The sequence below is a fragment of the Equus caballus genome, chromosome 16, assembly GCF_041296265.1.
Source record: "Equus caballus isolate H_3958 breed thoroughbred chromosome 16, TB-T2T, whole genome shotgun sequence".
Classification (NCBI taxonomy): Eukaryota; Metazoa; Chordata; class Mammalia; order Perissodactyla; family Equidae; genus Equus; species Equus caballus.
In genome coordinates this window covers 50,336,691-50,363,974 of record NC_091699.1, presented here as the reverse complement: position 1 = coordinate 50,363,974, position 27,284 = coordinate 50,336,691, and the positions used below count along the sequence as shown (strand labels likewise).

The window sequence follows — 27,284 nt, the reverse complement described above, 5'->3', positions numbered from 1 at the left end:
CGAAGAATATACAACTATGTACTGGGGGGCTTTGGGGAGAAAAAGGAAAAAAATAAAATCTTTAAAAAAAATTTACTTTTGCCTTACATAAAAAGCTTAAATGACATTACCAGAATAGGTAATAATTGTGAGACTAAGAAATAAGCAATTTACCAGAAGAAAAGTAAGACAAGGAGGATAGAAGAGAATGGAAGAGAGACTGAGATTCTACCATACACATAACACCTAATGATCTGAAAATCTAAGCCCAGGAGAGAAGAATAAAAACAACATTACAACATAAGAACAATTAGGTTTTAGAGTATGAAAAAGGTTTGCATACTGCCCTGCAGGTAAGACTTGTCGGACTCTAATCATTGGAGCACTGCACATTACTGGATAAGTCCTAATTCAAAAGATGCTATACTGCTTTCTTTCGCTGACTGGCTAACCCAGAGGGACTCCCATTTCATGAAATGAAAGCTTTCTCAGCTAAGTACATATAGCATTATAAACAACACAAGGGTTTTTTTTTTCTTTTTCTTTTTTTTTGAGGAAGATTAGCCCTGAGCTAACATCTGCTGCCAATCCTCCTCCTTTTGCTGAGGAAGGCTGGCCCTGAGCTAACATCTGTGCCCATCTTCCTCTACTTTATTTGCGGGACACCTACAAGAGCATGGCTTGCCAAGCAATGCCATGTCTGCATCCAGGATCTGAACTGGCAAATCCAGGGCCGCCGAAGCAGAACATGCACACTTAACCACTGCGCCACCAGGCTGGCCCTACAACACAAGTTTTTTAAACTAATCACATGCTCTGAGATATAAGTATATTCAAATTTATTTATTTTATTTATTTTTTAAAGATTTCATATTTTTCCTTTTTCTCCCCAAATCCCCCCAGTACATAGTTGTATATTCTTAGTTGTGGGTCCTTCGAGTAGTGGCATATGGGATGCTGCCTCAGCGTGGTCTGATGAGCAGTGCCATGTCCGCGCCAAGGATTCAAATCAGTGAAATCCCAGGCTGCCAAAGTGGAGCACATGAACTTAACCACTCAGCCACGGGGCTGGTCCCTCAAATTTATTTTTTTACTCTCCTCTCCCACAAGAGATTTCAGAGTCCCAGAGCTGGCAAGTCGGTCTGGCAGAGAAGGGAAGTAGCAAGAAGCTGAGGGCGTGTGTGCTTTGAGGAAGAATGTCATAGTGAGCCTGCTTTGGGAAAATGGGGAGGATTCAGCAGGGTCTCAATGCCAGGGCATCTTATGCAAAAGTCAGGCCTGTGCCACCATCGCCCTCTGGTGGTCAATTAAGCTGGTTGCGATGCTCCACAATAGAAGGCTCCAGTCAGTGGAACAAGAAGAAATTCTGCAGTATCTAGTTATTATCCTTTCCAGGACCTGCTTAGGCCCTTTCTGCTGGATCAATGTTTCTCATCTTGGACATGCACCCAATTCACCTTCAAGGGCTTGTTAAAACACAGATTGCTGAACCCCATCCCCAGAGTTTCTGATTCCATGTGGTCTAAGAATATTATTTATTTATTTTGCTGAAGAAGATTCGCCCTGAGCTCACATCTGTTGCCAGTCTTCCTCTTTTTGCTTGAGGAAGATCAGCCCTGAGCTAACATCTGTGCCAGTCTCCCCCTATTTTGTATGTGGATTGCTGCCACAGCATAGGTGACGAGTGGTGCAAGTCTGCGCCTGGGATCCAAACCTGCAAACCTGGGCCACTGAAGCGGAATGTGCCAAACTTAACCACTACACCACAGGGCCGGCCCCCCTAAGAACTGCATTTTGAACAAGCTCCCCAGTGATACTGATACTGCTGGTCCAAGGACCACACTTTGAAAACCACTGTCTTACGTTAGAATGTTCTATAAAAGTTCTTAGCCTCAGAAACCTCCAGGAATGTTGGGGAGAAAGTTTTCTCTCAATCTCATGAGTAGAAGTATTTAAGCACACAGAGTACAGAAAAACTGAGTGACTTGTCCACATATTTGCTAATTATTTGTGTCTAAGGATCAACAACATGCCAGATGTTTATTCAAACATCTATGACAATGTTTTGAGTGAACAAGTGTCAAAGAAGTATTATTCCTTTGTTACTCATATCTAAGAGTAAGCTTCTGTCTTTTGTTTTCCCTAGCTAGAAAACAGAGCCAAATAGAGCTGATAATCAACAGTTACTATGAAGATAACGTTTCTGAAGAAGAAAATATCTAGTACATACACTCTGAAAAAGTATTTTGAGAATTGTTTCCCAAGATGACAGGCATTTTAGAAGTAAGAGTTTGACATCAGTTTTATTTCAAGGTATTTGGCTATTTGGATGTTGAAATGAAGGAATGCTAAGATCATAAAAAAATATTAAATTAATCCAAAAGCAGAAAAATAAAAATAGAATAAAGAACAGATGGCAGAAATAGACAGCAACTGGCAAAATGACAGCTTTAAATCCAACCATATCATAATCACATTAAATATAAACAGTCTGAACACACCAATTAAAAGACAGAGATCTTGGGGCCGGCCCTGTGGCCAGATGGATCAGTTCGCACGCTCCACTTCAGCGGCCCAGGGTTTCGCCGGTTCAAATCGTGGGCGTGGACATGGTGCTGCTCTTCAAGCCACACTGAGGCAGCGTCCCACATGCCACAACTAGAAGGACCCACAACTAAAAATGCACAACTATGTACTAGGGGGCTTTGGGGAGAAAAAGAGGAAAAAAAAAAAGACAGAGATCTTGAGATTGGATAAAAAAGCAGACCCGCCCATATTGTCTATAAGAAACCCACTTTTATTAAATATTAAAAAAGAAATGCATTGAAAGTTAAAGGATGAAGACAGATATACCATGCAAACGCTAATCAAAAGGAAGCTGAGGGGCCGGCCACGTGGCCGAGTGGTTGGACTTGCACGTTCCGCTTCAGCAGCCCAGGGTTTCGCTGGTTCAGATCCTGGGCGTGGACATGGCACTGCTCGTTGGGCCACGCTGAGGCGGCATCCCTCATGCCATAACTAGAAGGACCCACAACTAAAATATGCAACTATGTACCGGCAGGCTTTGGGGAGAAAGAAAAAAGAAAAAAAAAAAGGAAGTTGAGGTAGCCATGCTAATATAAGACAACTTAGACTTCAGAACAAACAATACTACCAGGAATACAGAGGCACAATTACATAATGATAAGAGAGTCGATTCATCAAGAAGGCGTAACAATCTAGATGTAAATGCAAATGACAACAGATCTTCAAAATATATGAGAAAAGCTGATAAAACTGAAGGGAGAAGGAAACACATCCACAAAATTACAAGGAGACTTCAAGAACTCTCTCTCAGAAATCAATAGAACAAGCAGACATAAAGTCAGTAAGGATACAGAAAACCTAAATAACACTATCAACCGACTAGACTTAACTGACATTAGTAAGGGGAGACTCTACACAAAACAGCATCATACACATTATTTCCAGTGCTCACAGAACACTGACTAGGACAGGCCATATTCTGGACCATAAAACAAACCCTGACAAATTGAAATGAATCGAAATTTCAAAGGATGTCTTCTGATCACAACAGAATTAAACTAAAAATTGATTACAGAAAGATAAAGCTGGAAAATCCCCAAATATGAGAAATTAACATACTTCTAAATAACCCATGGGTCAAAGAGAATTCACAAAGGAAATCAGAAAATATTTTGAACTGAATGAAAATAAAAAACATAACTTATCAAACTCTATAGGACACATCTAAAACCATGATTAGAGGGAAATTTATAGCATTAAAACCTTATTTTAGGGGCCAGGCCCATGGCTGAATGGTTAAGTCCGGCGGCCCAGGGTTTCTCGGGTTTGAATCCAGGGGTGAACCTAGCATCGCTCATCAGGCCATGCTGAGGCGGCATCCCACAGAGCACAACCAGAGGCATTCACAACCAGAATATACAACTATGTACTGGAGGGCCTTTGGGGAGAAGAAGGAGGAAAAAAAGGAAAAAAAGATTGGCAACAGATGTTAGCTCAGGTGCCAATCTTTAAAAAAAAAAAAAAAAAAACACCTTATTTTAGGTGGTTGCCAGAGGCAGGAGGTAGGGTGTGGGGGAAATGAGTGAAGGTGATCAAAAGATACAAATATCCAGTTATAAAATAAATAAGTCCTGGGGATATAATGTACAGCATGTTCACTACAGTTAATAATACTGTATTGTATATTTGAAAGTTGCTAAGAGAGTAGATCTTAAAAGTTCTCATCAAAAGGAAAAAATTGGGGGGCTGGTCTGATGGCATAGCAGTTAGGCTCATGCACTCCACTTTGGCAGCCCAGGGTTCGCCGGTTTGCTTCCCGGGCACAGACCTATGCACCACTTATCAAGCCATGCTCTGGCAGGTGTCCCACATATAAAGTAGAGGAAGATGGGCATGGATGTTAGCTCAGGGCCAGGCTTCCTCAACAAAAAGAGGAGGATTGGCAGCAGATGTTAGCTCAGAGCTCATCTTCTTCTTCAAAAAAAAAAGTCAAAAAGAAAGGAAAAAGGTTTGTAACTACGTGTGGTGACAGATGTTAACTAGACTTACTGTAATCATTTTGCAATACATACAAATATCAAATCATTATGTTTTACACATAAAACTAAAATGTTATGTGAATTATATCTCAATTTTTAAAAAGTGCTTATTTTACTAAAGAAAAAATGTTTCAAATAAATGATCTAAGCCGCCATCCTAAGAAACGAGAAAAAGAGCAAATCAACTCAAAGTAAGCAGAAAGAAGGAAATATTAAAGATATGAGCAGAAATCGAAAAACAGAAAAAAGTTTACGAAGCCAAAAGCTGGAGCTTTAAAAAGATCAATAATTGGTAAACCTCCATCCAGACTAAGCAAGAAAAAAGAGAGAACACAAATTACCAATATAATGAATGAAAGAGGGGACATGACAGCAGATCCTATATACATTCAAAGAATAAGGTAATATTACAATTTTATCTCCATTAATTTGACAATTAGAGGAAACAGACCAATTCCTAGAAAGATACAAACTACCAAAGCTCATTTGAGAAGAAATAGACAACCTGAATAATTCTATATCTCTTAAAAAAACTGAATTCCTACTTAAAAACCTGACAAAGAAAACTCCAAGCCCAGACGGCTTCACTAACAAATTCTATCAAACATTAAAGAAGGAAAAACACCACTTCTACACAAGCCATTCTAGAAAACAGAATAGGAAGGAACACTACTCAACTCATTTTATGATGTCAGCATGACCTCAATTCTAAAATTAGACAAAGGCATCAGAATAAAACTATAAACCAATATCCCACATGAACATAGTTGCAAAAATATTAGCAAATCTGATCTAGCAATGCATAAAAGCAGCAAATCTCTTTTAAAGGGTTTAATCCATGTTTTAATCCTGACCTGGGATTACTCCCAAAGACAACAAAAGGCGTCTGATTCCATTCTAAATTAAGTCTTGACATAAACACAGAATTTATGTATCTAACTTTACAAAGCTACTTTCAGAGAAAAGACACAGCAGACAGTCTAATTCAGGAAATTATGAGGCAGATTATATAGTAGTTGGGACATTACAGAAGAAATCTTAGGGTTAAAAGTAAAATACAGGGGCCGGCCCCATGACCGAGTGGTTAAGTTCACACGCTCTGCTTTGGCGGCCCAGGGTTCTGCCAGTTCGGATCCTGGGCGCAGACATGCACCCTTCATCAACCCATGCTGAGGTGGCATCCGACGTGCCACAACCAGAAGGACCCACAACTAAAACTACACAACTATGTACCGTGGGGCTTTGGGAGAAAAAGGAAAAATAAAAAAATCTTAAAAAAAAAAAAAGTAAAATACAGCTTCATGAACACACACTTAAATAGAGGGTAATTGACCTCCTTGGTGTCTATCAAAAAAATATAGATAAAGAAAAAAATTACTAGCCTATAACAAAAATCTGTTCCGTTTCCTCAAGGTTTCCAAGATTATGACAAAGCATATCAAAGCATAATCCCTAATCTACTTCCCAAACATATATATCCAGTCTGGATTAACTACTTACCTTCAACCTGGCTAGCATCTGAGCAAGGTTTCTTCTTTGACTCTGAATTCCCAGTTTTCTCATCAACATCCAGGAGAGGAATATAGTCTGTTTTTCCAACAGTTTCTCCCACAACATCATCAAAGGCCTCTGCCTCCAGCGTGGCAATAAAGTCTCGTTTTATCTCTTCCTCAATTTCTGGAGGTGGGTCTGTTAATGCATCTGCAAGACTGAGGTCAGCCATTCTGCACCACTGCAACTACCCTGCAGGGGAAAAAAAATGTTTCGTGTGAAGAGCACTGCAAAGTGAAAAACATTCCTAGAAACACTTGTCAGTTGTTTTACAGAAAAAAAGAATCAAAATCTAAAATTTTAGTGTGAGAAGAGCCTCCCTCATTTTCCAGATTAGAAAATTAAAATTTAGGGGCCAGCCCCGTGGCCAAGTGGTTAAGTTCGCGCACTCTACCTCGGTGGCCCAGGGTTTCACCGGTTCAGATCCTGGGCACGGACATGACACTGCTCATCAGGCCATGCTGAGGCAGCGTCCCACATAGCACAACCAGTAGGACCACAACTACAATGTACAACTATGTACTGGGGGGCTTTGAGGAGAAGGAAAAAAAGAAAAAGGAAGACTGGCAACAGATGTTAGCTCAGGTATCAATCTTTAAAAAAAGAAAATTAAAGCTTAATAACAGACAGTCTTACGCAAGGTAAACAATTTTTTTCTCACATCTCTAGGAGGTAAACAGATCAAGAGTCATTTTGTCCTTTTCATTAACAGGAAAAACGAAGTATAAAAAATAGTCAATTTAGGGGCTGGCCTGGTGGTGCAGCGGTTAAGTGCGCATGTTCCGCTTCTCAACGGCCCGGGGTTCACCGGTTCAGATCCCGGGTGTGGACATGGCACTGCTGGCACGCCATGCTGTGGTAGACGTCCCACACGTAAAGTGGAGGAAGATGGGCACAGATGTTAGCTCAGGGCCAGGCTTCCTCAGCAAAAAGAGGAGGACTGGCAGTAGTTAGCTCAGGGCTAATCCTCCTCCTCAAAAAAAACAAAAAAAAAGTCAATTTATCCAAGGTTACAGCCAGTAACACTCAAATTAGGTTTTCTGAGTTCAATCTTATAACTCTTTCAACTAACTATTCCATATATCTTCATTTCCAAATCATATCCCAGAGAAATTTTTTAAACAATATACAAAAAGAGGTCATATTAGATTATATTCCCATAATAAAGGTTGCATTACTATTAGGTAAATGAAGTCACCTTTTTTGACCAAAGACTGTGTGTGGGCCTTATCTTGTTGGGGTAAGTACTGCTTCTTCATGAATTACTTGTGGATAGCTCCATCAACCAAACCACAACACTAGCCCCGCTCACATGAAAGAATACAGACAAGTTCTCTGATTTAGCTAGGGGAAGTGGTCCCTCCCTGTGGTCATGTACATTACCATTTTAAAGAACACTAGGCTCTCAATTTTTAAAAATAACCTATTTAAGAAGTATAATCTACTATAGGCAAAAGTGTAGATGAATAGCTGAGAAAATACAGAAATAAGGTAGTAAAAAGAGCCAAAGGCGGGCTGGCCCGGTGGCATAGTGGTTAAGTTTGCGCACTCCACTTTGGCAGCCTAGGGTCTACCAGTTCCGATCCTGGGCGTGGACCTACGCACCACCTATCAAGCCATCCTGTGGCAGGCGTCCCACATATAAAATAGAGGAAGATAGGCAGGAATGTTAGCTCAGGGCCAATCTTCCTCAGCAAAAAGAGAAGGACTGGCAATGGATGTTGGCTCAGAGCTTATCTTCCTCCCCCCAAAATAAGGAGCCAAAGGGCCTGAAATAAACTGAGCTCTTGGCACATACACAACACAGTAGGAAATAAAAAAGCGCTTTCAAAGAGTCTAATTTAATAGAGACTCCAAGCAACTCAAATGGACAAATGAGCCATATTCTTGACTGGGTAAAATGCAAATCAAATAGCAATCCTTAGTCACACAGTGTGATGCTACTGCTTCTGTCTGCCCAGAAATTTACTCTTTCTTATCTTCCGCATACACACCAATGCCCACCACTATAGGGTTAAGCACATGACTAGAGTTTAACCAATCAGAAACAGGAAGAGAATGGTTGGGAAAGGATCATTTCATGACTACATCCTGGAAGGAAAAGCCACAAGTGGCAGCTGTTCAGTTGGCCTGGTTGTCTTCCTTCTCAAGTCTGAGTGAATGACCTTCCAATACATCTTTCTTTAGCCTAATTTAGTCAATCCATTTCTGTTGCTTGCAACCAAAGAATCTCAACTAATACACACAGTCTTTCCCCAACCCAAACTTTAAAAAGCCAAAATTTACTATGGTCACTTAATGGTCAGGCTCTCCTTTCAAACTCTCCTCCACTGTCCACCTTTCACCAACAAATTTACTGAGGAAAAACAAATACACAGCAAGGAATACAGTTATTCTGTCTTCATCTCTGTCCCCATACACTCTCCTCCTCTCACTTAGACTATCCTGTGCTACAAATATGAAAGTCACAGACCTTTTTCAACCATTATTTCTTTTTAGTTTCCCCCACAGGATCAAACTGTGAAGCAACCACAATTACGAAACATGCACAAAACAAATATTTCTACCTTTTTTGAAAAATCAGAAGCCAGCCCATCCCCAATTCCCAAATCCAATACCTAAAAGACTTTGCTGTATGTTTCAATATTGTAGAAAGTATAAGAGTGGTAGTATAGAGGCTTAAAGCAAGTTAAGATAAAAAAATATACTAGTCTGGTTTATTATTTTTATTTTTTTATTATTTTCGGATGTACATCATATTTCGAATTCTGTGTACATTACATCATGTTCACCACCCGAAAACTAATTATAGTCCATCCCCTCACATGTGACCCTAATAGCCCTTTTGCCCTCTCCCCTAGACTAGTACAGATTTTAAACTTAGTTCTACTAAACAAAAGTACAGAGGGGATAATCCCAAAAGCAGGACCTACTTCTTCTAGGAAACTGCCTAGAAAAAAAGAAAAAAGATAACATTTGTCCAGCACAGGGAATGCTGGAGGGGTTTGTTCATATCTATATGAGGCTTGGTGAAAACAGCCACTACACTACATATACTTTATATTATGTAAGTTAAAATAAAATATCAAGATTTGGTGGTGCCGGCCCCGTGGCCAAGCAGCTAAATTCACGCGCTCTGCTTCAGTGGCCCAGGGTTTCCTGGTTTGGATCCTGGGTGCAGACATGGCACCGCTTGTCAGGCCACGCTGAGGTGGCATTGCACATGGCCACAACTAGAATATACAACTATGTACTGGAGGACTTTGGGGAGAAGAAAGTAAATATAAATAATTAATCTTTTAAAAAATATCAAGATTTGGAAAGATATTAAGTACTGAATTTGTATAGACTTCCAAATAAAATGTTTTCCAAAATTTTAATGATAAATGTGAGCCTGCTTCCATGCGCTTAACCTTTTTATATCAGGTTTCCTATTTGAAACGGCTACCACAATTCCTGATCAAGATTTTTAAATGATGATCTTTTCAAATTCTAGATGGTCCCATCATACAAAAGAGATTTTTCTCTGATTCCTTTTCCTAAAACATGTGTTTAAATTTCCCATGATTATGCTACTGAGTTCCTAAATAATATCTTTCTTAATATCTAGTATTTCAAAATAATGAAGTTTGCTTCAAGCATACATAGATATCACACTAGTAATTTTAATAAAATTCGACTCCTGAAGAATAAGAAGGTCTACGTATCACTAGCGATTCATTTACAACCTCACTTTTTCAGAAGAGAATTTCTGCTTTGAAGCCATAACTTTGCCACTGTAGTCCCAGTAATTTGATTAAGTTCATTTATGTCTTAAAAATGTCAATTAAGACCATCTTTTAGGGGCCAGCCCCGTGGCGGAGTGGTGAGGTTCATGCACTCCGCTTCGGTGGCCCAGGGTTTTGCCGGTTCAAATCCTGGGCACAGACATGGCACCTCTCGTCAGGCCACGCTGAGGCGGCGTCCCACAGGCCACAACTAGAAGGACCCACAACTAAAAATACAGAACTATGTACCGGGGGGCTTTGGGGAGAAAAAGGAAAAATAAAATCTTAAAAAAAAAAAAAAAAAAAAGACCATCTTTTAAAGTCAATAATTATCTTTCAATAAACATATCAAGAAAAAAATCATTCCTATACAAACTTTCAACTCTCTTTTTAAATTAATAAACTATTAAAATTCTGCTCTGGACAACCAATGCACTTCAGTTTCAAAGAACAGAATGGTATTCTGCTCCCACTGTGTCACATATAAAGTTGAAAGCAAACGGACCACAGTGGCTTTGATTCGATGGATTTATCATTTTGATAGCATCATTTAATGTGGAGTACAGATCTATGATCCAACTTTTACATGAGAGGTTCTCTGTGAATAAAACAAAGGATTACAGAACGCTGATGCTTATGTTTTTATACCTTCTTGTCACAGTAGTCATCACAAGCCCACCTACACACAAACTTAACCAATGTGTCTGTAATATCTTATTTTGAATTATTCATTATCACTTGAAATTTTTTTTTTTTTGCTTTTTCTCCCCAAATCCCCCCAGTACATAGTTGTTTATTTTAGTTGTGAGTCCTTTTAGTTGTGGCATGTGGGATGCTGCCTCAGTGTGGCCTGACGAGCAGTGCCATGTCAGCGCCCAGGAGCTGAACCAGTGAAACTCTGGGCTGCCAAAGCGGAGAGTGTGAACTTAACCACTTGGCCATGGGGCTGGCCCCATATCATAACCTGAAATATTTTACCCCCAGTATTTTGTTTAGAAACTAAACACAGTTACTAAAGTGAACAGATTCAGCAATTTGTAATTAAAATTTATATCAACTAAAGTCATCTATCATGTGACAGACTGTTACATGTGCACACTTAATAGCATTATTCAGGCTGGCCCAGTGGCGCAGAAGTGCCCACATTCTGCTTCAGCGGCCCGGGATTCGCTGGTTTGGATCCTGGGTGCGGACATGGCACTGGTTGGCACGCCATACTGTGGTAGGCATCCCACATCTAAAGTAGAGGAAGATGGGCACGGATGATAGCTCAGGGTCAGTCTTCCTCAGCAAAAAGAGGACGACTGGCAGCAGTTACCTCAGAGCTAATCTTCCTCAAAAAAAAAAAATAAATAAATAAAATAATTAAGTATCCTGCACATTGACACTTAAAAAAAAATAGTGTTATTCAGAGTGGTAACTCTTCTATTTTCTTTGCTTCAATATTAGTCTCAAATGAGGTGCAAGTTTTCATGCAAGCTAAATAATAAGTAATTCTGCAATTGTGTGAAGCATTTTGGTTTTAGGTATAAATAGCATGACCTTGTAACTAGTTTCTTGAACTTGATCTCATACTGATGTAACCAATGCCACAGAAGAATTTTGTATCTTATTTTGAAATTGCAGAGACTCAGAAAAGGAAGAATCTCATGTTACTTCAGCTGGGTTACTTGCAGTGAGGTTCAGGCATGGTTTATTTGTCACTGTTGTTTTATTTGATAATTTTGCCATATCAGTAAGACAATTAGGCTAAGACAGTTCAAGACTATCAGGGCATATGAATCCAAATGAGAAAACCCTCCTTATACTCTCTCATTAAAAACTTACATATTTTAAAAAGAGATATAAATAATAAGCTAATACTGGAGATAAAATAGAATCATAAAAAATATTTAATTAATCCAAAAGCAGACAGAAAAACAGAATAAAGAACATTTAGAGCAAACAGAAAGCAACTAGCAAGATGACAGATTTAAATTCAACCATATCAAGAATCACATTAAATATAAATAGTCTAAATACCACAGTTAAAAGATAGAGATCTTCAAATTGGATTAAAAAAAAAAAAGGGAAAACCCACCTATATGATGTTTACAAGAAACCCACTTTTATTAAAAATTAAAAAAAGTAATGGTGAGGATGTGGACAAATTAGAACCCTGTGTACTACTGGAGGAAGGGAAAATGATACAGCTGCTATGGAAAATAGTACGGTGGTTCCTCAAAACATTAACAATAGAACTACCATATGATCCAACAATTCTACATCTGGGTATATACTTAAAAGAACTGAAAGCAGGGTCTGAAAGAGATATTTGTATATCCACGCTCACAGTATTATTATTCACAATAGATAAAATGTAGAAGCAATCCAAGTGTCCATGGACAAAGGGATAAACAAAATATGGTATATACAGACAATGGAATATTATTCAGCCTTAAAAAGGAAGGAAATTGTGGCACATGTGTGGGGGCCTGGAATTGGCCACCCCAAGATATGACTCTTTGACCTTATCTCTAGAAACTCTTAATCAATGCGGAAGGCAAGGACTTAAATCTGCATTTGTTTATTGTGCTTGTCTGCTAACCTCCTGTAACTGATTCCCCCCACCCCCAACATCCTCCTTTGTCTTCAGCTGGATATGATATTTCAGCTGTAGGGGTTTCGGCCATTTTGGCGAGTTCCTCAGCTTGCCTGAGCAGCTCCCATGTCTACACTGACAAATAGAAATGGCAAGCAATAGGATATATCGGAGTACATGAGGAAACCACTTGGTGTAAACCTAATTCGGCCTGATTTTTTTTTTTTTTTCCCCAAAAGGGCCTGACTGTGGCCATTGAGCACGCATTGTATATCTGCTTTAAAACATTTACTATGGCAAGAACAAATGGCCTTAAGATAAAGGTGCAACTTCCCCCCACCACTGGCATTTCCTTAAGGATAAGCATCTTTCCTTAGGCTAGGAACTGACTGCTGCACTCACCTTTGACCACCCAGCTCACCTGTGACCACCCAGCTCGAGACAATAGACCTGCCACCCTGCTGTGTTCACCGAGACAGCAGACCTATCTGCTGTTTCCATCAATTACTGTGCCGACAGAGCAGTCTCACGACTATTGTTAAAGGGACATTTCAATCCTATGTGAAACAGCCTCTCTGGGGGTATATAACCACTCTGTGCACCCCACTTCTTCAGTGCCCTTTCTTCCTTCAGGAAGAAAGGCCCCAGGCCATGGTCCTCATAAAGCTTTGTTTAATTTTCTCCTGCTCTTCTGTCTCATGTGAATTTAATCCGCTCTCTGGCCAGACGAACCCAGAGAAGGTAGAGGAAATGTCTTCCTCCCCTACACACGCCAGAACATGGATAAACCTTGACGACATTATGCTAAGTGAAATAAGCCAGTCACAAAAAGACAAATACTGTATGATTCCACTCATATAAGATACTAAGAGAAGTCAAAATCATAGAGACAGAAAACAGAATGGTGGTTCCCAGGGGCTGGGGAGAGAGGGTAATGGGGGTTATTGTTTAATGGGGACAGAGTTTCAGCTTCGCAATATGAAAAGAGTTCTCAGAATGGATGGTCATGATGGTTACACAACAATACGAATGTACTTAATGCCAATGAACTGGACACTGAAAAATGGTTAAGATAAAAGAAAAAGGGGGGTGAAAATAAAAGGACAGAGAAAGATATACCATGCAAACACTAATCAAAAGGAAGCTGAGGTGGCCATATTAACATAAGACAAATTAGACACCACAACAAACAATACTACCAGGAATACAGAGGGACATTACATAAAAGGGTCCATTCATCAAGAAGAGATAACAATCTATATGTACATGCAAATGACAACAGATCTGCAAAATATATGAAACAAAAGCCGACAAAACTGAAGGGAGATAGAAACAAATTCACAAATATACGTGGAGACTTCAATCTCTTCTCTCAGTAATCATCAGAACAACCTTTTTTTCTTAGTATTAATGTTTGTCTTGTGCAAGTAGGCCATTAAGGTGGGAAAACGCAAAACTATAAAAATTAAATGCCCTGTAGGTTTTTACAGCTTTGTAAAAGCAATCTTTCAAAAGAGAAGCTTAGGGGCAGCCTGGTGGTGTAGTGGTTAAGTTCACGCACTCCACTTTGGTGGCCCGAGATTTAGGGGTCCAGATCCCAGGCATGGACCTACACACCACTCATCAAGCCACGCTGTGGCGGTGTCCCACGTACAAAAAAGAGGAAGCCTGGCACAGATGTTAGCTCAAGGACAATCTTCCTCAAACAAAAAGAGGAAGATTGGCAACAGAGGTTAGCTCAGGGCCAATCTGCCTCACAGAAAAAAAAGAGAGCAAGAAACTCAGATTTAGCTACGTTCTTAGGAATTTACTACAAATTACATGGATTTAAGCACACAGTAAGAAAAATAGGATGCCATGAAATACTGATTCATTTAATTCAATTAAGTTTTATTAAAAACTCAATGTATTATTTATGTATTCATGTACAAACAAAATTTTGAAAGGTTGACTTTCTGACATTGTAAAGCTTACAATACCCTTTAATAAAAAGATTAAATTATAGGGGTTTTTTGGAAATAAACTTTTTTAATTTCCCAAAACAGTCTTATAAAATTCTATCAAAAATCACACTTTGGGGCGCCCAGCCAGGTGATGCATTGATTCGGGTCGCACATTCTGCTTCTGTGGCCCAGGGTTCGCCGGTTTGGATCCTGGGTGCAGACCTACACACCCCTTGTCAAGCCATGCTGTGGCAGGCGTCCCACATACAAAGCAGAGGAAGATGGGCACGGAATTTAGCTCAGGGCCAGTCTTCCTCAGCAAAAAGAGGAAGATTGGCTGCAGATATTAGCTCAGGGCTAATCTTCCTCAAAAAAAATAAAAAGAAAATAAAATCACACTTTGGCTAATTGTTCACATTAAGGCCAAAAATAAATATATAAATAAATAAAAACAATAGTGGAAAAAATTTAAATTAATTCTATTTAGCAATACCTAATAACTATAACAAATTCAAATCTAATTTAGTCTATTAGAAGAAAAATAATGAAAAGAGCAAATTAAGTTACAAAAACACACACACACAGAGGCACTTTAGTTATAACATCAAGAAGAAATCCTCTCCATAAAAAATAAGTATAAGATTGGACAAAATTTTCAAGATCAGCCATTTCAAGACACTGGAAATCAATGAATTGCAGAAAACAAATTGAGAAGCTTTTACTTCTTTTTTTTTTTGAGGAAGATTAGCCCTGAGCTAACATCTGCTGCCAATCCTCCTCTTTTTGTTGAGGAAGACTGGCCCTGAGCTAACATCCATGCCCATCTTCCTCTACTTTATATGTGGGGCACCTACCACAGCATGGCGTGCCAAGCGGTGCCATGTCCGCACCTGGGATCCAAACCTGCAAACCCTGGGCCGCTGAAGCGGAACTTGAGAATTTAACTGCTGCACCACTGGGCCAGCCCCAGAAGCTTTTAATTCTTGAAATCTGCTTGAGCTTTGGGTAAGAGTGACAGTCTATGGCCCTCTTGTCCAGAGCTGCTCTACTCCCTGTCCCACTCCAAGCCCAGCTTGGTCAGCAAGAATTACAGTTTTACCAGTGTTGGGCTGATGATAAAAACTGGCAACTCTGCTGCCAAATGGGGGTAAACTTGATTTGGGGTGGGGGTAGAAATCCTGTAGCACGACAGAACTGTTATATAGCAGCAAATGCCATCTCACACACCAAAATAACCTCTACTGAATTCAGAAGTCAGGGGCTTTCCTGAGGGAACCATGCAAATAGGAATTAAAATACAATTTCAACTGTTATAAATATCTGAATGGTTGTTTAAATGTTCCTATCACAGTCATCAGTACTGAGTGGCACAACTATAACCCAGGTACAACACATACTTATAGGTGGGAAGACCTATTCTATGCACCACCCAGACTACGTTACATACAAAGTATTACTCTTAATCCAGATCTTGCCAGGGAAAATGCTGAAAAATGACTCATTAAAGAAACTTTTTAAAAGCCTGGAAAATTCTAATGTCAAATGTTTCCATAAAAATTAATTGCTTTTCTCTTTTCTATCTATGATAACTACTATTACAAGTTAGCCTTTGAAAGCTGTTTTGAACCAAAAACAATAAGGGATGTCTAGAATTAAACAGCGTCATGGTCAAAGAGAACATGAAAGGACATTTGTACCATCCTTAACAACGTATAAGAGTCCAATATATTTATTTTTCCCAGAAATATATAATTATGATATTTATTTCATGCAATCTACTCAAACTTTTCCTAATTTAGGACACAGGTGAAAATGCAGACAAAACCAGCAATACATTTTAAACCTCATTTATCTAAGTACAGATTCTCAAAGAGCAGCTTTTTATGTACTGTAATCTCCACCCCACCCCAACCTCATAAATCACTTCTTGGGATGTTCATGGAATATGAACAGCAGCTTAAATTCAGCCTAAAAAGGTAAAACTGATAGAAAATTAGACAATTGGAAAGTGGAAAGGTCACTTGGCTCTGAGTGCATCCAGCCAACCAACCACCAAATATTTGCATCGCAATAGTTTAGCTATTTTTTCTTGTCACCAAATATAAATAGGAGTATGACTTAAAAACACACACACACACAAAATCTACTTACGGAAAATGACACTGTGAAGGCAATGCCAGTGTTGTGTTGGAAGTGAAAGTACTGGTTTTTAGCCAAAAAGCCCCAGTTTTCAACAGATCAAAGAGGAGATTACCCAATTTTATAGTTATTTTATTCTAAAACATGTACAAGTATAATAAATTTCCTAAGTACTCTACAGATTTGTTAAACTAGTTCTGCAGTGTTTCAGAATTGATTTTAATAAATTCATGAACGAATTTCATCCCACACTTACAGAATCATTTAATGTCACATCACTCAGTTATGCCTTAAAATAGTTACGTACTTTATGGTCAAAAGGATGTGACACAGTGTTATTCTCAAATCTGGATATTCAAGAAGATACAAAAATGTACCCTTGTGAATGAGAAATATCTATGATGTAAAAACAATTCTCGTTGACTATTTATACTATTCCTCTTCTATTCGTATAGATAGCAAAGTTAACTTTAAATGCATGTGTTAACAGGAGTCAAGAAAAGAAAGCTGGGTAGAGAAGTTTCTATGCTTCGCTGGAGCACTAGTTTAATCTGACTCTCACTGTGGCTTTGAGTGAGTCACCTTCCGGGGCTGAGTTCCCTAATCTGTAAAATGAGAACAGTATGTTAAATGATTCCTAGGTTGATTACTCTATAAACCACATACTTATAATTCAGTTTCAGCACTTAAGTTAGAAATAAACAAACTTCATATAGATCCTCTGTGAGTGTGTGACTATTATTTTACATAGCAAGTTCTCTCAATTATAACTGGGTTCAGGTTTATTAAAAGGCAAAAGCTTTCTGGCAAAGGGAGAGGCTAAAAACAAACTCACCAGTGCACAGTGTCCTGCTTGAGCAAATCTGACTGGAACTTAAGAAACTCTGCCCAGTTCTGGCTAATATCAAAGGAGGCTTGACACCACCTTCCCACAAAATAAGCCCCATATTATTTAGCCAGGCACCAAGAGAACACACAGTTTTCAATCACAGCACTTGAGAGATCTGATCTTTCATTCTGACTACATACCTGAAGTGAAACTATCTAGTGAGAAGGGTTTTGAAAATAAGTAAACCTAGGCAAGAGAAAATGACATGACACGATGATGAAGCATAGAACAGAAGTTCGGTCTCTTGACTACTCTCTTACTATTAATAGCTATGTGCTCATAAAGAGTAAATACGAATATATGATGAGGTCACAGGCACCTTCTCTGTTGTACGGTTTACTTTAGGTCTGGAATTAATTACCAAACTAAAAATATTTTCTAGGTCTATAAAGACTAAATAGTGTTCATATCTAATTTAAATACACAGAAGTACAGGCAACTTTTTAAGCTCCCTGAAGTCCTCTTGAAAATTTCAGGTCAGTTTTACCTCTAGTCACTCACTTGGGATTTGTGCTCATTTTCTGATAAGAAATTAGCAATCTAGTTTGCAAATACCCTGTTGTTTCCTCTGTCCTCCCTCATCTGCCTCCCAACCCCCAAATCAAAGATGCTGCTTTGGAGCTAAAGTGGAAGAAGAAAACTCATGAAAAGGAAGAACAAAAGTCTAATTCCCACCAACATACTCAGACACTGTTCATACCCATTGTAATATTTTCATTTCACTCTGTCACATTAGCCAAACTTCTACCTAGATTCATTTGAAGTAGCTAGTATTCTCTTAAAAAAAAAAAGTATAGAATTCTATTTTACAATTTAAAAGGCTGCAGGAAGACATACAACCCTAGAAAGACCATCATTCTACCTTAGCATGAATTTAGTTCTTATCCAGTACCTTTCCTTCTAATCCCAGAGATAAATTCCATTGAAAGTGTCCAAATTTTTGGTTTTAGCGTGAAAATGGAGAAAAATAATTTAGCAATATGGACTGCAATATGAAACAAATATCACTTATAACATTGTTTATCTAAAGGAAATGCATTCTGAGTTCCAAATAAGCAATTTAATAAAGAAACATTTAATAATAATTCTTAAAGTTAAGAGACTGCTCATAATGCTCACTTAAATTTTTTCCATGATTGGTATTCTGTCCTGTTTTCTTGGGGACTGGGGGGTGGATCACAGAAGTCTAAAGATATGTAGGCTAATATTTTCTTCTAAACTTTTTTTTGCATGACTGACTTAAATGACAGAGAATTCTGAAGCCAACACTAAGTTGCTGTCCCAGGACATTAGTAAGAGTGCTGAGGCCAAAATGCAGTGTCCAGCATCCCAGACAGTCCCAGAGACCATTTATAATCTGACATGGTTCAAGGTATAGCCTGCATCATAAAGATTTCATACTCAACATGGGATTTTTTGAATTTGCCTAGCAAGCTTTCAGTCACTAAATTGGTTCTTTATTCCTCAAATTTGTTTTAATGAACTTCTTTCAGAGGCCTATTACATATGAAACTAAACCTTGTTTGGTGACCGTGTTCTTTTAAATTTATTTAACTAGAACACCTTGATTTATACGTTCAGGCAAAACATATTTCATTCAAAGTAAATTCAAATCTTTAATGAGGACCTCTAGCGGAATCAGCTACCATCTTACACAGTCCATAGGCACATACAATCCCTGGGGCTAACACGAATTTCTCCTGCTCCTCCCCAAAACCAGACTGGCAAATGGCAACAAACAACTCAGCAGCATCTAGACTATCCTGAGCAATAAACTCCAAATCCCCTGGAGAATATATTAACTTTCCACCCCCAGGTGCCTCCTACACACTTCAAGGACAACAGCTGTACTATTACAAACTGATGGAATTTCCAGGCTTGGCAGTGTTCTGTTGACAACCACCATTTGTCCTGTTCATCACAGGATTAGCAACAGGAGGGAGCCCTTGATTACTAGAATAGCCGAGGCCATCTCCCAGCGACATTCCTATATGAAAGGGCACAGTGACACACTTTACTTCCATGTAATCCCCAAAACAAAGAGTTCCTTTTCCCACTGCTGTTTTAGGGAACTCTGTCCTTTAAATATAAAAACATTGCATACACATGCACACATATATTCACATACATAAAATCTTGCAGCACAAGCCTGAAAGCCTAGTTTACTTACAGGAACTATCCAGGCAGCTTGTGTTCAGTTCTGACTGCATGCATTTTGGATCTCTAAACAGGCACCTACCTGCCTGACACGTTTCTGTCCAAACGAACGTAAATTTATTTCTCCAAGAAGAATACACTAGATACCTCCCACTGTTAGCCATGTGATACAGACAGCATGTCTGCTGAAGTCTGGTTATGTGTGCCAAAACAAGAGACGACAATGACACAGCACTTAGATTTCTGCTATAACCATTCCTGAGTTTTACCTCAATTTTTTTAAAAAAAGCAAATCTTACGATGATTCTCAATACCTAACGCCCCCATATTTTGAAAAAGAGAAAAGTATTTTTTTAAACTTTACTATTCATCCCACTTATCTAAGTCTAATTAAGACAAGAAAAACATTCAGAGTTTGTTTACACCTATGCAAAAATTATTTCTAACCACTTAACGATCTCTAAAGGCTTTTTTAAAAACACCAGTTCAAATAATCTAGGATCCAATTTCCTCACTTTAACAGATTACAAAAAAGAGAACCAAAGAAAACAAGTCACTTATAAAAGAAGCTAGGACTAAAGATCAGGCTAGGAGGAGAGCCAGGGAACATGAGAAACAAAAGCAAGGGTGTAAGAAAATTGGCAAAATCTTGGAATTTTATAATTTCCACTACTATCCGACATAAAGACATCACTATACTTCAAAATCAATTTTTTTGCCCTACCTTTTCTTCTTAAAGGATGAAGGCAGTTGGGAAGAGTCCTGAACAGCAAAACATTCCATCTAATTTAAAAGGACTCCAACACCTTTTTTTTTAAAATCCAAACTCCTCAGTGTGATATCAAGGCCACACAATCCTAAAAGATCCAGTCCTATCTCCCACACAACCATCAGCAGTCTTCCATGTAGGGTCTCCTATATTTTAGTCACATGGGACCAGCTTCTACTTTACAAGCATACCACTGACATTATCACTGTATATAACCTTGCTCACATTGCTCTCCCCACTTCTAATTCTTTTCACTCCCTCCTCGTTTGTCTGTCTTGAATCACAGTCCACATCAAGTATCTGTCACCTCTGCTGTGATTCCTTTTTAGCATCTGTTCCCCCAGTGTCATTTAGAACTAACACATCACCTGTACTTCTATTGTAACAGTACAGTCTGATCCATACTGTAGTTAGTTGTACATACCAGCAGCTCCTGTAAACTACTAGGTCCGAAAGGGGAAGGACCATGTCTAAGCGATCTGTATATCTCCTCTTAGTGGATCACTTTACACAAACGACGGGCCAAAACAATAAAACAATGGGACTAACAGTTCTAAAATGGTATCACGCAAGTTAATAAAAACTGTGTCTAATTTGAAATTAACCAGTGGTGCCAAAACTACAAAAACTCTTCAGAATTAGAAAAAAAAAAAAAAAAATTCAAGGTTGAAAAGTCATTGCTAAATAAGAATATTCACCTCATTTCTTCTACTTTCCAAACATAGCTTGTGCCAGAGCAATCACAGAAAGAAAGCCAAAAGCGAGTAATTGTACAAGCCAGCTCTCCATGCTGGTCATCTTATCATTATGAGGCAGAGCAATAAAAATAGCCCTCTGCTTTTAGAAAAGCACAACATGATGCAATGTGGCAAAAAAAGTTTTTTGTTCAAGACATCAGCTACCACCATCATGTTAATATCGCTGTATAAATGTTAAAACTTTTGTAATTATTAAAATGTTAAATCTCTCTAGTATTAGCTCACATGCCTCTGTCAAGGAGTAATAAATATATTATGTAATTTTAAGATTACTCAGTGCTGGGGAAATCGGATGAAGGGAAGAGTATTCACACCTCATCAGCTCTTAGCTTTTGAGAACCATTTTAAGAAAAACCTCTCCATCAAGCAAAGTGAAGTTTCTCTCTGAAAAGTTCAGAGTCACAGGATGCCATATTTTATTGTATAAAATATCAATGAAAGTGAAGGAAAATGGAAGGTAGAACTAAGAAGAGATGGGATTTGTGTTGATAATTCTACAATTATTTATTTATAATGTGTGTGCCTTCCAGAGCCCCCCTTAAACTCTGAGTTCTGGGTGGCAAGGACAGCATCTTTTTCCCCTTTTATCCCGGGCATCTAATATAACAGTAATACCTCGTAGGCTCTCATTAAATGCATATTCATCTTGCTGGGTGTGTCCTATTCTATATCATGACACCAGCCTTCTCTTGCTGGGGTTGACATCTGCCCAACTGGAAGGACCCTCGTGGCTCTTTGGCTCTTCCACTCTTGGTTCTAGGCACAGAATCAGCACTCAAGTACAGCAGCTCCGCTCTTCTGAGCAGGAAAGAGGAAGGCACAAACCCTACAGGAGTACTTAGCAGTCATTTTGTAGAATGACCTTAGTGACCTTTTAACATAAAAGTACCTTACAGACGCTTTCAAATAGAGATGGAATAAAGCCAAGAAGTAAAAATAATACTATTAAGTGAAAACTGAACAAGCAAAGTGAAAAGTCAAAGGAAACTTTCAAGTTATTATTAACATAACTTTTAACATTTTACCTGAAATAGAGGTAAAGATCTGAGTTAAAAGTGAAAAACCACTGAATCAGAATCGTTCAAGGACAGAGTTGAGCAATTTCACTTTTTAAGAGCTGATTCTGAAGGGCACACAGAATTGAGAGCTACTGAATTAATCAACAATCTACCTAATAACTTAAAGATTAAGTTCACTGAAATGAAACATAAGACAGGATTTGCAAAACTTAGCACTAGAAAGAGATCAAATTCTCCCTTGTAGGGAGGGTAGGTGTTTTAGATCCAGTTTACAAGTAGAACCTGAGACAGAGATTCTCATGCACGTGATTTACTGAGGAAGCACCCTCAGGAGAACCCCGTAAGGGAGAGAGGGAGGAGCAGAACTGTGGTTTCAGCTGAAGTCTAGCCTCCGCCTCCTCTCTGGGAAGCTACAGAAGCACAACTGCACCATTAAGTTAGTCCCACCAGGAGGTAAGGGAGCCGGGTTTTTGTAACCCTCACCAGGCAGTCATTGGCTGAGGACTATGTGAAGGGGAGGGGCATAACTTCCCGGGCATCTCTGGGAAAGGTGGCTTCTATCTGCTGCAGCCCTTGGCAGCTAACACTCACAGCAGCTGGGAGTGGGGGGTGCACTCGCTGGTAAAGGGGATCTACACAGGACAGCAGCAGCATTTACTACAGAGGGTTCAATTGCATAACAAAAAGGCATACCAGATTGGTGTAGGTATACAAATATTGAGCAAAAAGACTCTAAGCAAAACACTATTAGTAGAAATAAAACTACAAAAAGTTTAATTCACAAAGATTTACCACTATTAAATATTAAACCTAACAACACAGCTATTCAAAAATACATAACACTAACAGTAATGACAAATAGATGAGTCCTCTTTCATAGGCGGATATTGTTAATACACCTCTCAGTAACTGACATATCATGTAGACAGAAATCAGTAAGTATATATAAGCTTCGAACAATTCAGTATGTAAGCTTCCACTAATGAAATATAGAGCACACCAGAGAAGATACTGTCTTTTCCAGGACACACAGAACATTTCTAAAATAACTGTATACTAGGGGGCTGGCCCTGTGGCCGAGTGGGTAAGTTCGCGCACTCCGCTGCAGGTGGCCCAGTGTTTCGTTGGTTCGAATCCTGGGTGCGGACATGGCACTGTCATCAAACCACGCTGAGGCAGCATCCCACATGCCACAACTAGAAGGACCCACAACTAAAACTACACAACTATGTACCGGGGGGCTTTGGGGAGAAAAAGAAAAAAATAAAAATCTAAAAAAAAAACAACAAAAAAAACACTGTATACTAGAACATAAAGCAAATCTCAAATTTTTAAAATCACTATTGCACAATCAACATTATGAAAGATACCATAAATAGAAATAAAAACATCAAAGAATTTTTTAAATGTATTAGGAAATTTTAAAACACACTAAAAATAACCTATGAGTTAAAACCATAATCGAAACAAAAAAAAAACACTTAGAACTGAATAATAACAAAAATACTACATACCAAAGCTCGTGGAATATACCTAAAGAGTGAACTTACGGAAAGTCTCCAGCATTAAGTGCTTACATTAGAAAAGAAAGGATGGAGGGCTGGCCCCGTGGTGTAGTGGTTAAGTTTAGCATGCTCCACTTCAGCAGCCTGGCTTCATGGGTTCAGATCCCAGGCGCAGACCTATACCACTCATCAGCCATGCTGTGGTGGCAGCCCACATACAAAATAAAGGAAGACTGGCACAGATGTTAGTTCAGGGCTATCTTCCGTAAGCAAAAAAAAAGAGGAAGACTGGCAAGAGATGTTAGCCCAGGGTGAATCTTCCTCAGCAAAAAAAATATATTTTTTTTTTTAGAAAGTAAAGGATGAAATTAATTAGTTAAGCATCTACCTTAAAAGTTAGATAAAAATAAACTTGAAGAAAACAAAAGGAAAATCATGAACAAATATGAAGCACACAGAAAAAAAAAAGATTAACAAAGCAAAAGTCCTCTTTAAGGACTAATAAAGTTAACAAACCTCTGGCAAGACTGACAAAAAGAAGAGAAGGCACAAATGAACAATTTTAGGAAGGAAAAAGAGAATAACGCTACAACGCAACACAGGGGAAAAAGAGATTATGAACAACAATGCCAAAAAATTGGAAAATCAGACAAAAAAGACCAATTCCTAAAAGAGTATACACTACAAAAATGGATCCAAAATATAATAGAAAACCTAAATAGTTCTAAATCAATTAAAGAAATCGAAACAACATTTTTAAATCTTCCAAACACACACACACAAACATCTGCCCGCTGAAGGCAAGGATTTTACAGGTGTTCTACCAAACATTCAAGAGGCAGACAACTCTGATTTAACACAAACTCTAAAAAAATAGAAACATAATTCTCCCCAAATCATTTTATGAGGCTAATGTAAGTACAATGTAGATAGAGGCCCAGAATCACACCAGACTGTCAGAGGTTCAAATTTGAGTCCTACTACTTAGTATCTATGTGACCTTGGGCAAGTTTCTTAAGCTCTTTGCTTTCGTTTTCTCATATGTAAGTTGGGGATAACAATATCATCTACTTCTGGATCTGTTAATATATAAAATGTTTAAAACAGTACCTGGAACATTGCATGTGCTTTAGGTATTTGCTATGGATTACATGATCATTGATAAAATACCCCTGATACTAGACAAGAAGATACAATACAACAGATACAATAATGGAAAGATACAATAATGGAAAATTATATGCAAAAATAAACTCATGAACTTAGATCAGGGGTCAGCAAACATTTTCTGTGAAGAGCCAGACAGTAAACTGTTTAAACTTTATGGCCCATATAATCTCTGTCAAAAATGTAGACAGTCCTTGCTTTGCAAGGTTCTAATATGCATGAATTTCAGTGACCATGATTTAGTTAAACAACACCAGTCCCCCAACAACACAGTTCAAGTTTCAGTTACCATGGTATATTAACTATGAGTAATTGCATAAAGTATAAAATTTGCTGCTAACTCTTCAGTCCACAAATCACTACAGAAATAACAGGTGTTGGGGGCAGGCCCTGTGGCCAAGTGGTTAAGTTCATGTACTCTGTTTCAGCGGCCCAGGGTTTCGCCGGTTTGGATCCTGGGTGCGGACATGGCAACGCTCAACAAGCCGTGCTGAGGCGGCATCCCACATGCCACAACTAGGAAAACCCACAACTACAAATATACAACCATGTACCGGGGGAAGAAAAAGGAAAAATAAAATCTTTTAAAAAAAGGAAAAAAAAAAAAAGAAAGAACAGGTATGCATTGACATCAATGACCTACCGCGACACTTCTTTCAAAGCCTGTTGGTGACTGATCACCGCGCATCTGTTATTCAGTTCATGCACTAACAGTTGTGTTGCCTCCTCATCTCACTGATAAAGCCATGCAACATTTTACAAAACTGGATAACTAAAAGAGCGAACTGTCCAACAAAAATGAAAGTCCGGTAAAGAACCAAAAAGTAATAACACTGGAAGTGAAATTCAAATCAAACATAAATGGAGTTACCAAAGAAGTAGCTCACAGTGGGAATGGTGACACTACCAGCATTCAAAAGACTGGATATGCAGCCAAGGGCACTTAGTGAAGTGAGCTTATCTTCATAAATAAGGAAAATGGTCTGGTGAAAAAGATGAAGATGTCCCAGAGGAAGTGATGCTGGCAAGAAATTTCACATTAAAAGAAAAGAAAAAGAACAGAAAGCACAAAAGATAAAATGTTGGAAGCTAATCCAAACTTACAAAGGAGTATGAGAATTTGCCAAGGCATAGAAAGGATGCCCATTCCATGTCATAAGTTATATGATGAGAAGAAGGTTGGCACTGTTCAAACTACTCTTGATAAAATTTTTACAAGTAAAACATTTTAATTCTCAATGTTTCTAATGTTTTAAATTACAGTGTAGTAAATAATAGTTTTCCTATTTTTTCATTTCCCTATACATTTATAACAGACGAGGGAGCTTTTAAAGTTTTTAAAGGTTACAGAACAATCATAATTTTTCCTACTGATTATTAACATTGCTTTGCAGCTTCACCCTGCATGGCCATTTCTACAGTCTCAAACTACTGTTCAAAGCAAAAACTGCCTTTACTGAACACTGCCGTTACAGTGTGAAAACTTCCATAGATGACACATAAACAAATGAATGTGTCTGTGTAAAACTGTATTTATGGATGCTGAAATCTGAATTTCACATGTCCACCTGTCATGAAATATTTCTTTTGATTTTGTCAATTATCGTTTTTTATTTTTATTTTTTCAATTACTTTAAAATGTGGAAACCACTCAGCTCATAGATTATACCAAAGTAGGCAGCAAGCTGAATTTGACCTGTGAGTCATAATTTGCTGAACCCTTAGATGAAAAAAATCCTAAAATAAATATTAGCAAACAAAATCTAGTAATATATAAAAGACACATTATTTTTTTATTAATGTTATGATAGATTACAACCTTGTGAGATTTCAGTTCTACATTTTTGTTAGTCATGTTGTGGGTACACCTCTTCCCCCTTTGTGCCCTCCCCCCACCCCCCCTTTTCCCTGGTAACCACCGATCAGATCTCCTTATCAATATACTAACTTCCACCTATGAGTGGAGTCATATAGAGTTCGTCTTTCTCTGACTGGCTTATTTTGCTTAACATAATACCCTCGAGGTCCATCCACGTTGCTGTGAATGGGCCAATTTTGTCCTTTTTTATGGCTGAGTAGTATTCCATTGTGTATATATACCACATCTTCTTTATCCAATCATCAGTTTCTGGGCATGTAGGTTGGTTCCACGTCTTGGCTATTGTAAATAATGCTGCGATGAACATAGGGGTGCAAGGGACTCTTGGGATTTCTGATTTCAGGTTCTTAGGATAGATACCCAGTAATGGGATGGCTGGGTCATAGGGTATTTCTATTTTTAACTTTTTGAGAAATCTCCATACTGTTTTCCATAGTTGCTGTACCAGTTTGCATTCCCACCAACAGTGTATGAGGGTTCCTTTTTCTCCACAACCTCTCCAACATTTGTCGCTCTTGATTTTGGATGTTTTTGCCAATCTAATGGGTGTAAGGTGATATTAAAAGATACATTTTGAACCAAGTTGGCTAATTAAACACTAGAAAAATCTATTAAT

At 38.5% G+C, this 27,284-nt stretch overlaps 1 protein-coding gene across 50 annotated transcripts in view; it reads right to left on the bottom strand.

Annotated features, from left to right (window-relative positions):
* The window catches only part of MAP4 (microtubule associated protein 4), a 186,869-nt gene that overhangs the window by 106,548 nt on the left and 53,037 nt on the right, over window positions 1-27,284 (bottom strand). For 44 of the 50 annotated variants that reach the window (XM_070237762.1, XM_070237764.1, XM_070237774.1 and 41 more), the window contains one exon: window positions 6,045-6,287. In XM_070237762.1, coding sequence (XP_070093863.1) covers window positions 6,045-6,267 — 223 coding nt within the window. In that variant the 5' untranslated portion in view covers window positions 6,268-6,287. Of the gene's footprint in view, window positions 1-6,044; window positions 6,288-19,584; window positions 19,759-27,284 lie in introns of those variants that run through there. The other 6 variants (XM_005600720.4, XM_005600721.4, XM_070237770.1 and 3 more) reach the window with 3 other exon arrangements.